The 13931-nt window shown below is 37.8% G+C and overlaps 1 protein-coding gene across 12 annotated transcripts in view; it reads left to right on the forward strand.

Annotated features, from left to right (window-relative positions):
• LOC122060113 (putative disease resistance protein RGA3) overlaps positions 1 to 13911 on the forward strand; it is a 15305-nt gene extending 1394 nt beyond the window's left edge. Inside the window, exons 1-5 of one of the 12 annotated variants that reach the window (XM_042623292.1) lie at positions 6856 to 10804; positions 11604 to 11703; positions 12196 to 12293; positions 13411 to 13540; positions 13668 to 13911. In XM_042623292.1, the coding sequence (XP_042479226.1) occupies positions 7019 to 10246 (3228 nt within the window). In that variant the 5' untranslated portion in view covers positions 6856 to 7018 and the 3' untranslated portion in view covers positions 10247 to 10804; positions 11604 to 11703; positions 12196 to 12293; positions 13411 to 13540; positions 13668 to 13911. Of the gene's footprint in view, positions 1 to 6741; positions 10805 to 11597; positions 12294 to 13410; positions 13568 to 13667 lie in introns of those variants that run through there. The other 11 variants (XM_042623286.1, XM_042623284.1, XM_042623291.1 and 8 more) reach the window with 11 other exon arrangements.
• Positions 13912 to 13931: the final 20 nt, after the last annotated feature.

Raw genomic sequence — 13931 nt, forward strand, 5'->3', positions numbered from 1 at the left:
TTTTTTTTTTTTTTTTTTCTTCTTTTTTCTATAAAACAAGTTTGTTTGTCATAACATTTCGTCTATAAGAAATCAAAATGAGAAGACATTGAGAGTATTTGGTGATGGGTAGTTGTTAAATTTGTCTCAAATTCTTGATCCGTTTTAAATAATGACTCACTCCAAAATATTTTGGTGGTGATCTGAATGAAAAATTTTCTGAGATTTGTGATGGAAGCAGAGGGGTTGGGTCGATAAGCCACGACTCGATGGATCGACCCACGACTTGGAGAAGTATATAATGTACTATCGTCTTGTTGAGCAAGTCACTGTAATTTGGGGAATTTTCGAGTTAGGATTTTAAAGCGAGTTTTCTCGTCACTGTTTGGGTGTAATCTCTCTTCTACATAGTGAAACATCTTCTTCTTCGCTCGATGACGTAACAAACTATATCAGTGTGTGAATCTCGTTAAATCTTTATATTGTACAGATCTGTTTTTGTTGGTGTTTGTTATAAGGATAGTTTATTGCTGCAAGAAAAAACCAGGGTCATAACATTTTTTTCTTTTTCCTATGAGAGACGGAAGCACAAACTTGTTCCTACTAAGTAAAGCTAATTTTCAAATCCAAAGTTTCGACATTGAAGAGTGTTCCCTCACTTCCTGTGCTTCTCGATCTCTCTCTTTCTCATATTTCTGATTATATTGTGGACCTCTCATTTCTTGACCTCTTTTTCTCTCTCCAAACGAAGAAGAAGAAGATGTCAGTTGTGGGACAGATTTTCGGAGGGTCCTTCCTCTCGACTTTCCTTCAAGTGGCTTTCGACAGATTTCATACTCCGATGGGAAATCAAATTGGATGAAGTGGATTCACTGAAACGGACGTCAACCATGATTTAGGCCTTATTTGATGAAGCTGAATTGAAGCAATTCACCAACATTGTTGTGAAACTGTGGCTGGACCACCTCAAACAACTCCTCTATGATGCAGAGGCCATACTGGATGAGTATGCCATTGAACTTCTACGCCTGAAATTGGAATCTGCTCACCAAACCCAACAGGTATGCGACCCTGTTCCTCTAACTCCAATTGAAAGTAGTGTTTCTTCTTGGTTGAACTCTGGCATATAATATGTATTTTCAGGGCATCAACTAAACTTTAGAAGGAATAAAAGGCATTGGGCCTAAGCTTTATAACATCGCCAAAAGAGCTGCGGGAGATTAAAAGGTTTGGATCTAAAGTAAGGGATATCAATCAGAGGTTAATAAGTGTAGCACAAGAAGGTGTTGCTCTTGGTTCGAACTCAAGCATGGGATCTGGGTCCTCAAGGTCGATGGTTCTCAGTCAAAGGACACCGACGAGTTCTTTGGTGAATAGATCTAAAGTTTTTGGTCGAGAGGAAGATATGGAGAAATTGTTGGATGGTTGCTATCAGATAATACTCCAATTACCAATAAAAATGATAATAATTTCTCAGTGCTACCCATAGTCGGCATGGGTGGAGTTGGGAAGACCACCCGTGCTCAACTTGTTCATAACAATGAGAAAGTTAAGAAGCATTTTCATTTGAAAGCTTGGGTGCATGTGTATCGGAGGATTTTGATGTGGTGAGGTTAACCAAAGAAATTTTCTGAGTCAACCACTGGGGCATCCCCTCCTAATTCATTCGACCTGCTACACATGAAACTTCAAGAAGCACTGAGTGAGAAAAGATTATTATTGGTTCTAGATGACATATGGAGTGAGAGTTACGAGAGATGGGATGCCTTCAGCACTGCTTTTGCATTTGCTAAACCAAGAAGTAAGATATTGGTTACCACAAAGAACAAAGGTGTTGCATCAATCGTGCGCACAGTTCCATACAATCATTGTCTAAAAGGTCTGTCAGATGAGGCTTGTATTGCAATAGTTGGAAGGCACACTTTCAATGATGAAAATTCACTTGATGCAAATCAAAAGCTAGAATTATTTGGATATGAAATTGGGAAGAAATGTAAGGGCTTACCTTTAGCAATAAAAACACTTGCTGGCCTCTTGCGAGATAAAAAGGAGAACAGTCAGTGGAAAGCCATATTGGATAATGAAATATGGGATTTTAAAAGAGAATGAGATTCTTCCATCACTCATGTTGAGCTACCATCATCTACCGCCTCTTTTGAAGAGATGCTTCGCATATTGTGCTTTGTTTCCTAAAAACTATGTATTTAGCAAGATTGAATTAGTGGGGTTGAGGATGGCAGAAGGTATGGTTCAACCAAAAGATAGTAGAAGGCTAGAAGATATAGGGGCTGGATATTTTGATGAACTATTTATGAGGTCTTTCTTTGAGTTATCTAAACTTTGTCAGCCTTGGGTGGCAGGCCGGAGGTTTTTTGACTTATCAAAAGAAATTCATAAAAGATATTTTTTGAGTCATCTAGTAACATGGGATTAGGATTTATGATGCATGATTTGATCCATAATTTAGCACACTTTGTTTCGGGTGGAATGTACTGTAGGAGGGAGTATGATAAGACACCTCTAGTTCTTACAACAGCACATCACCTATCCTACATTGTGGATAGTTATAATGTTGTGGCGATAGAATCAATGGCCATGAAAAGGTTACATACCCTTCTAATTCAAAAGATATTTCAGGCAGTCTCAATTACTTTTGCTCCACCATGCAATTCCAATTCCAATTCCAATTCATGTGTGTGCTACGTTTCAGAAATTGTTACAATTGTGAGTCGCATGATTCAATTGGCGAGTTGAAACATCTTAGAGCTCTTGATCTGTCATTTTCTGATATTGTGAGGTTATCAAACTCAATTGGAAGTCTTTACAATCTACAATCACTGGTCCTTTTTGGTTGTGAGAGACTTAGACCAGTCTTTAGTTGTTGACATCACTTGATGTCTTATTCTTCCCGTGCATTGGGATTTCCATAAAATTCCATTAGGAGTAGGTAACTTGAGTAGTCTTCAGCCAAAAAAAAAAAAAGTTGTCCCAACTCCATGGAACTTCGGACAATTCAAATTTGGAAAATGTAGGAAATAATATTCTTGGCCTACAGCTGCACAATCTCACGTCTCTCGATCGGAGCTCTTCGAATATCAAATTGTAAGAATCTAGAGTCACTATCCAAGGAACTACACACTCTACCATCTTTCTGAAGATTAGTAATTGAAAATTGCCCTACTCTTGTGTCCTTCCAGGGAATAAGTTTGCCCACCACACTTCAAGAATTGAAGATGTTTGATTGTGAGAATCTGGAGTCACTACCAAAGGAGCTACACACTCTAACATTTCTCTAAGAATTTGTAATCGAAAGTTGCCCTGGTCTCATGTCCTTCCAAATAGGGTTACCCACTATGCTTGAAGAATTGGAGATCATCGATTGCAAGAATCTAGAGTCCATACCCATGGGACAACTACAGAGTCTCACATCCCTCCAAATATTAGAAATCAAAGATTGTCCTGCTCTTGAGTCCGTTCCAGACATGGGCTTATCCACCACGCTTGGGGAGGTACTGATTCTAAAGTGTGGGAATCTGAATGCCTTGCCCAAGGGGTTGCACAAACTCACAAATCTTGAAAAATTGGAGATTGTGGAATGCTTTTTTCTTATGGAGTGCAAGAATCTTGAACCCCTATATACCGTTGGCCTTCGTAATCTCACTTCTCTTTCATATCTTATCATTGGAGGGTGCCCTTCTCTCATGTTCATTCCAAAGGGTCTGCTTCCTACCAACCTTAGGAATTTTTGCATCAAGGACTGCCCAATTCTTGGATCCCTACATGATGGACACTCTAACCTAACCCCTCTAAAACATCTGGAGATCCGGAATTATTCAATGCTACAAAACAAGGAAGGAGAAGAGTGGTTCAAGATTTCACAAATCCCTAAGGTAATAATAAATGATGGCAATGAAGCAAAACCATATTACCTTTGAAACCCAGATCGCCTACCATCTGTGGGCCTGCCCTCTCATAATAAACCATGGATGGAGTACTATGATAAAAGTGAGTTATTTCTTCTACAATCCGAAATTTGTTACTTCTATATTTTACTTTATTTTATGCTAGGTATGGTTTTAATTTAATTTATCTTTGTAGGAGAATGACCAGACATGAAGAACATGAGTGTTTGAAGCAATAGACATGCAACACAGATAATCATTATTGTTAATTCTTATTTGTTTAATTAATTTATTTATTTTTTAATCTGAATCCGATAGACCACATAGGATGAGTTGTACAGTTGGAAAAAGGTTTAGGAAGTTTTTTTTTATCTGATTATGTGTCAATCCAGATGTTCTACGTGGGTCATACCATATAAATTCATCTAGCTATATTGAAAGATTTGACTGTATCAGGGAAACTTAGTCGTTCAATTTTTATTTTTTTTTTAATCCATATTCAATGGACCATATAAGACGACTTGAACAGATGGAATATGGTCCTGGAAGGCTGATCAAAGTGATTAGATACCAATACGAATACACTGGATGGATCATATCATATAAACTCGTCCATATATATACTTCTCAAAAACTCATAAAATCATGTATGATGCCTTATCCAACGCCTACATTGGTGCCATCCGTTAATTTATTAGATATTTGCGGCATTTTACAAATATTGATTGTTCAATTATTTCGTAACATTACATTTTTAATCCCTTGTAAACATTGTTCAAGACCCAAGGAAGGGTAAATCATGTAATTTTTACATTTAAATTGCTAGGCAATATTAATTGTTTTATTATTATTATTATTATTATTATTATTATTATTATTATTATTATTATTATTATTATTATTATTATTATATAGGAAAATTATCTTGTACCAGCTCTATTTTTAAACCTTATATGACATACCACTCTAATTTTTCCAAAATATCTAATGAACCCCTAAAGCCTAACACCGTTAATTTAGAAGTGGAGAAGATTCTTTTGACCATGTTATGTGTACCTATATACACATCAATTCTCATCGTTTTCCCTCTTTTACTCTCTTAAAAAGACACTTTTGAACCATTGAATGAATTTGCAGCCATTGAAGGGCCTGCCTAAAATATCATTTAAAAACGATATTTTGACACATAAACTGAAATTTTTATTTTTAACACAAAACATCGTTTTTAAAACAGAAATATTAACAACGCAGCCTTAATCTCTAACAATATAAAATATATAGGAATATAAATAGTACAAAAAAGACACCTTGATTGTTTGTGATGGGTCTTATTGCTGCAAGAAAAAACTTTAGGTAAATCAAGTTTTCTGTCCTTCATAGAGAGAGAGAGAGAGAGAGAGAGAGTTTCGGGTCATGCCAGTTTTTCCTAACTGACTTCGGGTAAACACCAACACTAGGGTCAACACCAAATTTGACCGTCGTCTAGAGAGATATGAAAGTCAGTCAATACCAATTTTTCCAAATGTCTGCGGCACGCGAGGAGATATGACGGCACGCAAGGAGATATGACAGCCAATCAAGTCCTCTTGGGTCATGCCAGTTTTTCCTCACTCTTGGGAACACACCAACACAAGGGTCAACATCAAATTTTATGAGAGAGAGAGAGAGAGAATAATGGGGTAGATTTGCATACATGGAATCCATCCAATAACCAACTCTGATAGATTCTATCTACGTAGATCAGTCCGTATGAGAATGGTTCTCATACGAAAACATTCTCATAAGAACTTGATCCACACTCAAGAGTTATGTCAAAGTTGATTAGTATCAATTTTCCTTTGTGGCACGCAAAGTCAGAGGAAAAGGCATTTTAGTGATGTAAGACAACTTGGATGGATCAAGTTTTCCTTCAATCACATTCAAGGGAGTGAGGGAGAGATATTGAAATTCGTTACTAAGGCCTTCGAATGGCACCCATAGAAGAACAATGGAAGTATTATCAACTATTTGGGAATAGAAGTAGATATTGACAGTCATTCATGGTTTAGGTTTTTTCATTGCACGATGGAGGAAAATTTCCCAAACTTGTTTATCCAAAGGATAAATAAATAAAAAGAAATTAATGTGCCACCCTTAGAGAATGCCACTATTATAGAAACAAAAATCAAAAGAAAAAGGAGTTTTGGTGACGATCCCTTTATGGGTGTCAATTGGTCGAGCTAGGCCTGGATTCAGTCTAGTCTAGTCGGGCTTGCCCACTTTGGGACCTCGTACCATGATTGGCCTATTTAGTAATCCAGCCTCATATACTAGGCATGGTCCTATATATAAATCGCCAGTCAGATACCGTTCCTTAATCGAAGTACCAATAATTAGGCTAAACAAGTTTTAAATGGGCTAGTTAGTTATTTATCTCTAATTTGGCTATAAATTGGCTTTAATCAGGCTTTAAACATATCAAGCTAGTAATCGAACAGTCCCAATTGGGCACCCGTCAAGTTGCATCCTTGCACCTCGAACGACCAATTATGAATGGGCCAGCCAGTTCAAGCTTTAAACAGCTAAGCCTGAAATTGACACCTCTAGTCACCTTATAGCTAAAAGGCAAAGCTAGTTCATACCCATGGTTTGAGGTATCGGTATTAGATCACCGATATGGGTGATTTGTATTAGTATCGCTAACACTGATCTCAATGCCTGGTCAATACTGTGTTGGTGGAACGATACAGACCAATGGAGAAAAACTGTCAAAAAGGCCTTTTATTTTAGGAAAACTAGGACAAATTTGTTGAAGATTGGCCTATTCTGACCAATATGTTGGATTTTTTATTTCTTAGTTCAAAAATTATAATGAAAATCGCAGATGTATAAATCGGAGTTGAACCATGCGCACCTTATCCACACAATCTCAATTCGCCCAAACCAGCTTCACCAACGATGGTATCATTAATAAATAGGTTACATGTCATTTTTAAGCTACAAATTCATTCCTGCATTCTAAAACTTTCTTTCAGATATAACCACCGTTCCCAAGTATTTCCTCACTTCTCTCTCTTCTTCTACTCTCTCTGCCAGATTTCTGCTTCTGTTGTTGAAATCTCACTGTTTTATTATTTTTCTCTTTAGCGAAGAAGAAGATGTCAGGTGTGGGACAGCTTTTCGGAGGGTCTTTCCTCTCGGCCTTCCTTCAGGTGGCCTTCGATAGGTTTGCCTCTCCTGAGTTGCTGGACTTCTTACTCCGATGGGAAATCGACTTGGATGAAGTGGAGTCACTGAAGCGGACGTCGGCCATGATTCAGGCCTTATCTGATGAAGCTGAAGTGAAGCAATTCACCAACGTTGCCGTGAAGCTGTGGCTCGACCACCTCAAACAGCTCCTCTATGATGCGGAGGACATACTGGATGAGTATGCCACTGAACTTCTACGCCTGAAATTGGAATCTGCTCACCAAACCCAACAGGTACGCAACCCCCCTGTTCCTCTCACACCATCAAGTACTGAAAGTAGTGTTTCTTCTTGGTTGAACTCTGGCATAGAATCTGCTTTAGAAGGAATAAAAGGCATTGCGCCTAAGGTTAATAACATCACTGAAGAGCTGCAGGGAATTAAAAGGTTCCATTCAAAAGTAAGGGATATCAACGTGAGGTTAAAAAGTGTAGCACAAGAAGGTGTTGCTCTAGGTTTGAACTTGAGCATCGGATCTGGGTCCTCAAGGCCCAAGGTATTCAGTCAAAGGCCACCAACGAGTTCTTTAGTGAATACATCGAATGTTTTCGGCAGAGAGGAAGATATGGAGGAGATTTTCAGATGGTTGATATCCGATAACACTCCAAGTAATGATGTTAATAATTTCTCAGTGCTGCCCATAGTGGGCATGGGTGGGGTTGGAAAGACAACCCTTGCTCAACTTGTTTATAATGATGAAAGAATTGAGAAGCATTTTGGTCTGAAAGCTTGGGTTTGTGTCTCGGAAGACTTCGATCTGGTGAGGTTAACTAAAGAAATTCTTGAGTCAGTCACCAGATCTTGCCCTCCTTCTAATTCACTGGACCTGCTACAGCTGAAACTTAAAGAAGCATTAAGCAAAAAAAGATTTTTATTGGTTTTGGATGACATGTGGAACGATATCTATGACAGATGGGATGCCTTAAGGACCCCTTTTGCATTCGGTCAACGAGGGAGCAAGATATTAGTTACAACACGGAACAAAAGCGTTTCATCAATCGTTCGCACTGTTCCGTACGATATTTATCTAAAAGGTCTTCCAAATGAAGCTTGTTTTGCACTCGTTCAAAGGCACGCTTTCATGGATGAAAAATCATCTGATGCAAATCAAAAGTTGGAAGTATTTGGAGATGAAATTGTGAAGAAATGTAAGGGTTTACCTTTGGCTATAAAGACACTTGCTGGCCTCTTGCGAGATAAAAGGGATAACTATGAGTGGAAAGATATTTTGGAGAGTGAAATATGGGATTTAAGAGAGAGTGAGATCCTTCCATCACTCATCTTGAGTTACCATCATCTTCCACCACATGTAAAGAGATGCTTTGCATATTGTGCTTTGTTTCCCAAAGACTACGAATTTAGCAAGAGTGAATTAGTTGTCTTGTGGATTGCAGAAGGTCTTGTTCAACCAAAAGAAAAGAAACGACTGGAAGATATAGGGGCTGGGTATTGTGATGAATTAGTAATGCGGTCATTCTTTGAGTTATCTATTTATCATCATTCTTGGGCAACAGGATCGCTCCTTACTGATTTTACAAAAGAAATGCACACCATGTCAATATTTGAGTCATCCGGTAACACGGGACCAACATTTGTGATGCATGATCTAATCCACGATTTAGCACAATATGTTTCAGATGGAATATATTGTAAGAAAGAGTATGATAAGTCATCACCTGTTCTTACTACAACTCGCCACTTGTCCTATGTTATGCACAATTATAATGTTGAGGCGACAGAGTTTGGGGCAATGAAAAGTTTACGCACCTTTCTAACTCTAAATGATTTAGCTGGTAGTCCTAAGCACTTTTTTTCCACTTTGGAATTCCAATTCCAATTCCTACGTGTGCTACGTTTCAGAAATTGCTGCAATTGTGAGTTGCCTGATTCAGTTGGCAAGTTGAAACATCTAAGGATTCTTGATCTCTCGTTTTCTGATATTGTGAGGTTGCCCGACTCGATTGGAAAACTTTACAATCTACAATTGTTAGCCCTTAGTGGCTGTGGTAGGCTTAGAGAGTTACCTAACGATATGAGTAACCTCATAAATCTTCGATATCTTGTTCTCCCTGCACATTGGGATTTCCATAAAATTCCATTAGGAGTGGGTAACATGACTTGTCTTCAAATGTTGAGCACAATCGATGTAGGGCAAAAAAAAAAGTTATCCCAATTGCGTGGGACTCGGGACAATTCAAATTTGGAAGATGTAGGCAATAATGGGGTAGAAGCCATTGTGGCCAAGCCACACCTTCTTGGGCTACAGCTGCACAAACTCACGTCACTTAGAATTCTTGCAATATCAAACTATAAGAATTTGGAGTCACTATCCAAGAAACTATACACTCTAACATCTCTCCAAAGATTAGTAATCACAAGTTGCCCTGCTCTTGTATCCCTCCGAGAAGCAAGGTTACCCACTGCACTTAAAGAACTAAAGATCTCTTATTGCGAGAAGTTGGGGTCACTACCAAAGAAGCTTCAGACCCTAACTTATCTCAAAGAATTTGTAATTGGTAGTTGTCCTGCTCTAGTGTCCTTCCAGGAAACAAGGTTACCCTCTGCACTTGAAGAATTGGAGATCATTGATTGTGAGAATTTGGAGTCCTTACCCATGGAACTATTGCACAACCTCACGACCTTCCAAAGATTAGTAATCAAGGAGTGTCCTGCTCTTGAAACCATTCCAGATATGGGCTTATCCACTACACTTCAAGAAGTATCAATTCTAAATTGTGGGCAGTTGAATTCCTTGCCCAAGGGGCTGCACAAATTTACAAGTCTTAAACGACTAGAAATTGTGGAGTGCTATTTTCTTATGGAGTGCAAGAATCTTGAACCCCTACATACCTCAGGTCTTCATAATCTTATATCTCTTTCATATCTCACCATTGGTGGATGTCATGCTCTCATGTCCCTTCCAAATGGCCTGCTTCCCACCAACCTTCGGGATTTTTGCATCAAGGATTGCCCAATTCTTGAATCCCTATATGATGGACTCTCTGACCTAATCTTGCTTAAACATTTGGAGATCCAGAATTGTCCAAAGCTGACCCAACGGTACCAAAAGAAGGAAGGAGAAGAGTGGTCCAAGATTGCCGAAATCCCTAAGGTGATAATAGATGGCATATGGCAATAAAGTCTAAACACCGCATGCGGGTCTCACCTCTTATAATTAAATCAACGGATGGAGTACTACAGACAGATTTTGTCTATTATGCAAAACTACAATAAAAGCAGAGATGCATTGCAGCTAATATTGAGGTATTTCTTCTATAACCTGATAGGTATGATTTATATCTATACTTCATGTTATGCCATATGTGATTTTAACTTAATTTCTCTTCATGGGAGAATCACAAGATAGAATGTCTTTCTTTAAAAATGCTCAAGAACCAACCAAAATTGGCATGGCAATTTCTTGGATCTTTAATTTCTCTGAGATGGAATGCTTTCTTTGAAAATGCTCAGGAATATAGAAAAAGAAACATGGCAATTGCATGGAACTTTTCAGCAAATTGATGCAACCTAGCATTGTATCTATAAGGTATCACTTATCAATGTTCTGTTTGTTTTCTGCCTACCCTGAAGCTTCAATTGGTCACCAAAAATCATGGAAGTTCAATTCAGTGGCAATCTGTTCTACTTGTCAGCAAGTTATGTTATGCAGAGGATATACTTTCACAGTATGTCTTGGGTAGGTTTAATTGTTCTCTCCCTCTCTCTCTCTCTCTCTCTCTCTCTCTCTCTCTCTCATACATAACACTATCTTGTTTCCATTCACTTATTTCTGCTATATGCATGTGAGGCAGAGGTTACTTTTCTTATATTTGTACCTTTTAAGCTTCCTAAATTTACCATTGTCTGGTGGACTCTTTCCTAAATTCCTTCTGTGTGGTCCTAAGTCATAGTCCCTTCCACCATATCTGATTAACATGCTGGGAAAACAACTCTATGTGGGTACAATCCTCTTCTTGATTAAGATCTCTATTATAAATGCATAAGTTAAAGTTGGGATCCTCCAGAACTGTTAGCACCCCTTGTGTCTGCGTCTAGACAGATGAACAATCTTTCACTGCTTTCTAGACTGCTATATTGCTCATCCATGCTTGCATTTAACAACCAATCCAATGTGTTCCCTGAATTACAAGAGCCTTCCACAGAAGAGTTGTTCAGAATAGAGTGTGGCTCTGCGAAGAAATTGATTGATTATCCCAAGAGGCCGAGCTTGAAAAGGGCCAAGAGGATCCTCTTATTTCAGTGATGTAGGACCACTATCACCCATTATTAATGACTCGGTAAAATTAAATCTCAACTTCTGATGCAGATCCAACGACAACAGTTCTAAATTGTTTTCATTTATTTCAATTGCTGCCCATGAACCAGGGGTCTTCAGAAATCAAATTAAATTCTAAACTACTTTTCTGATACTCCAATTCAAGATGCAATATCTGAATCCTGGATTCTATCCTGATTATTCCTTTTAAAAGTTGCAGGTTTTGACAGAAAGGGACTTCGACATTGATAATACAGTCCAAATGTAGGAAGAAATGCTCCAATGGAGAAAGGAGTATGGTACAGACACCATATTGGAGGGTAGTGCATTATTTTATCACTCTTTTAACTTTCTTTATTGGCAAAACTAGATGATTTTGGTTGACAATCTAAATATTCGCAAGCATGTTTTGCCACTAGTTGGTACATTGAAAAATGGTTTAGCACTATGTAGATTATATCCTAACTTTAGTAGTAGATTATTTCTAATAGTCTATTCATGCACATAAAATGATGCTAATATATTTTGATAGCATGTGAGTTGAACTAGTTACATTGGAAATTAGGATATCCATAGATATTCAATTTGTTCCCAATTTAATAACACCTTCAACATGATACCATATTGAACTGTATCTTTAGGACTTCGAATTTGAAAAACTGGAAGAAGTTTTTCAACATTATCCTCAAGGTTACCATGTGGTTGATAAAGATGGAATGCCTATATATATCGAGAGGTTTGGGAAAGCCCACCCAAATAGGATTAGATGCATTGTTACCATAGTTGATCATTACTTACTGTATCATTTACAGGAGTTTGAGGTGGCATTACATGAGAAATTTCCTACTAGTTTCAATCACAGCAGAGGCACATTGGATCGACTACAACAATATTGGATGTTCGGCGGTTGGTATGTTTTGATCTCTCCATTTCTTGTGCTTTTGTGAATGTTGAGGTTTGTTGCTGGATCTTCCTAGCTCCTAAGAAAATATCGAATGGTTACATAATATCTGGTGCTTGTAATCTTTTGCTTGTTGTGGCTGCCTAATAAATTGGTTCTCACCACCAATTGAAATTACTATCTAGTTCAGCTTGAATACCACTTTATGATGTTCTTTGTTTTCATTAGCTTCTGTGATCTAGTCCGAATTCTAGAAAGGAACTAGAACCACGCAACCACACTTGACCAAGATCACTTATAATTTGATTATAACAAAACATGGGCAGAATAGAAGAATACTAGGAAAACTTAAAAGAGAAAAATTCAAAATCCAGGGTCGATTTACCTAGGATTCTGGTCGGATATACTTTGTTAATAGATCTTTCAATTGGATATAGTAACTTTGAAAATCAGAGATACATATGGATGATTTCAAGCCTCCTTACTATTCAACCTTAAAGTCAAGAACTAAGAAATATCAGCAGAATCAGATGATAAGAGTTGAGAAATGTTCGATAATAATGTAATGGATCACTGATAAACTAATATGAAAGCCGAAATTCAGTTTCAGCGAAGGTATAGCCAGAACTAAAAATCAGCGTAATAGAATTACAAGAAATCAGAGTAATAAAGGAACTAGAAGAAGACATCAGAATTAGAGGGAAGAAGAACAAAGAAGAAGAGAAAGGAATGACCACACCTGATAAGTAATTGAGCAGAAAAAGGAAAGTGATCAGAGCTGGACTACTACCAGTCCTTATATGCACAGGTCATCAAGACATCAACACAAAAGTTGCACCCTCCCCCTCTTCAGCCGCTGGAGCTGGGTCCATTGGTATGGGCACCCTCGTTATAACTTATAAGCATAAATTAGTCATTGGATATCTTGTTTTTTGTGTCTGTTTGTTTTTCCATTTAAAAGAGAACATGATCTCGAAAGAATCCTTATTTTTTAGAAAATTTGGGTATTCACTCTGAACATACTCTTAACCCATGTAACTTATCAGTGATGCTCAAAAGTCTATAAAATATATAGGCTTAGCAGGACTGATGAGACCAAGTACTGAAAATGTTAAAATGGTTGCAGAAATCAGCAATGAGCTTCAGTATTGAACACTACATTTGTATTTCTCATAAAGCACTGCATTTCAAATTTGAAATCCGAACTGTCCTACCAGGCTGCAACAGAGAGATCAGACTGCGCATTCTAATGCCATGTTAGAAACAATACTATTTGCAAATAAGTATAGTTGTCGACTTACTTTTCTGCTTGTTTAGTTGAATTTAGAAACTAAAGATTTAATCTCAGTTTTTAATTTTATGATATTCAATTGACCATGACAGGTAGAGGTTGAGACTGGTATACCATTAAATCTCGAAGACATGGTTAACCTCACGGCCTTCCTAGGCCCATTATTTGAAGCAGGGTCGACATTGGGATTCTCAGAGAAGATTGTGTCTATTGAATGATAGGTTATGCAGTAGATTGGCTCTGTAATTTTGATCCCATGCTAATTGTTTTTGTACAAATTAGTTTCTACTGTGACCCAGAATCCTTTGAATGTAGATACTATTGGTTTTGGTTTTTTTTTTTTTTTGGGGGGGGGG

Source organism: Macadamia integrifolia, chromosome 13 (assembly GCF_013358625.1).
Source record: "Macadamia integrifolia cultivar HAES 741 chromosome 13, SCU_Mint_v3, whole genome shotgun sequence".
NCBI lineage: Eukaryota > Viridiplantae > Streptophyta > Magnoliopsida > Proteales > Proteaceae > Macadamia > Macadamia integrifolia.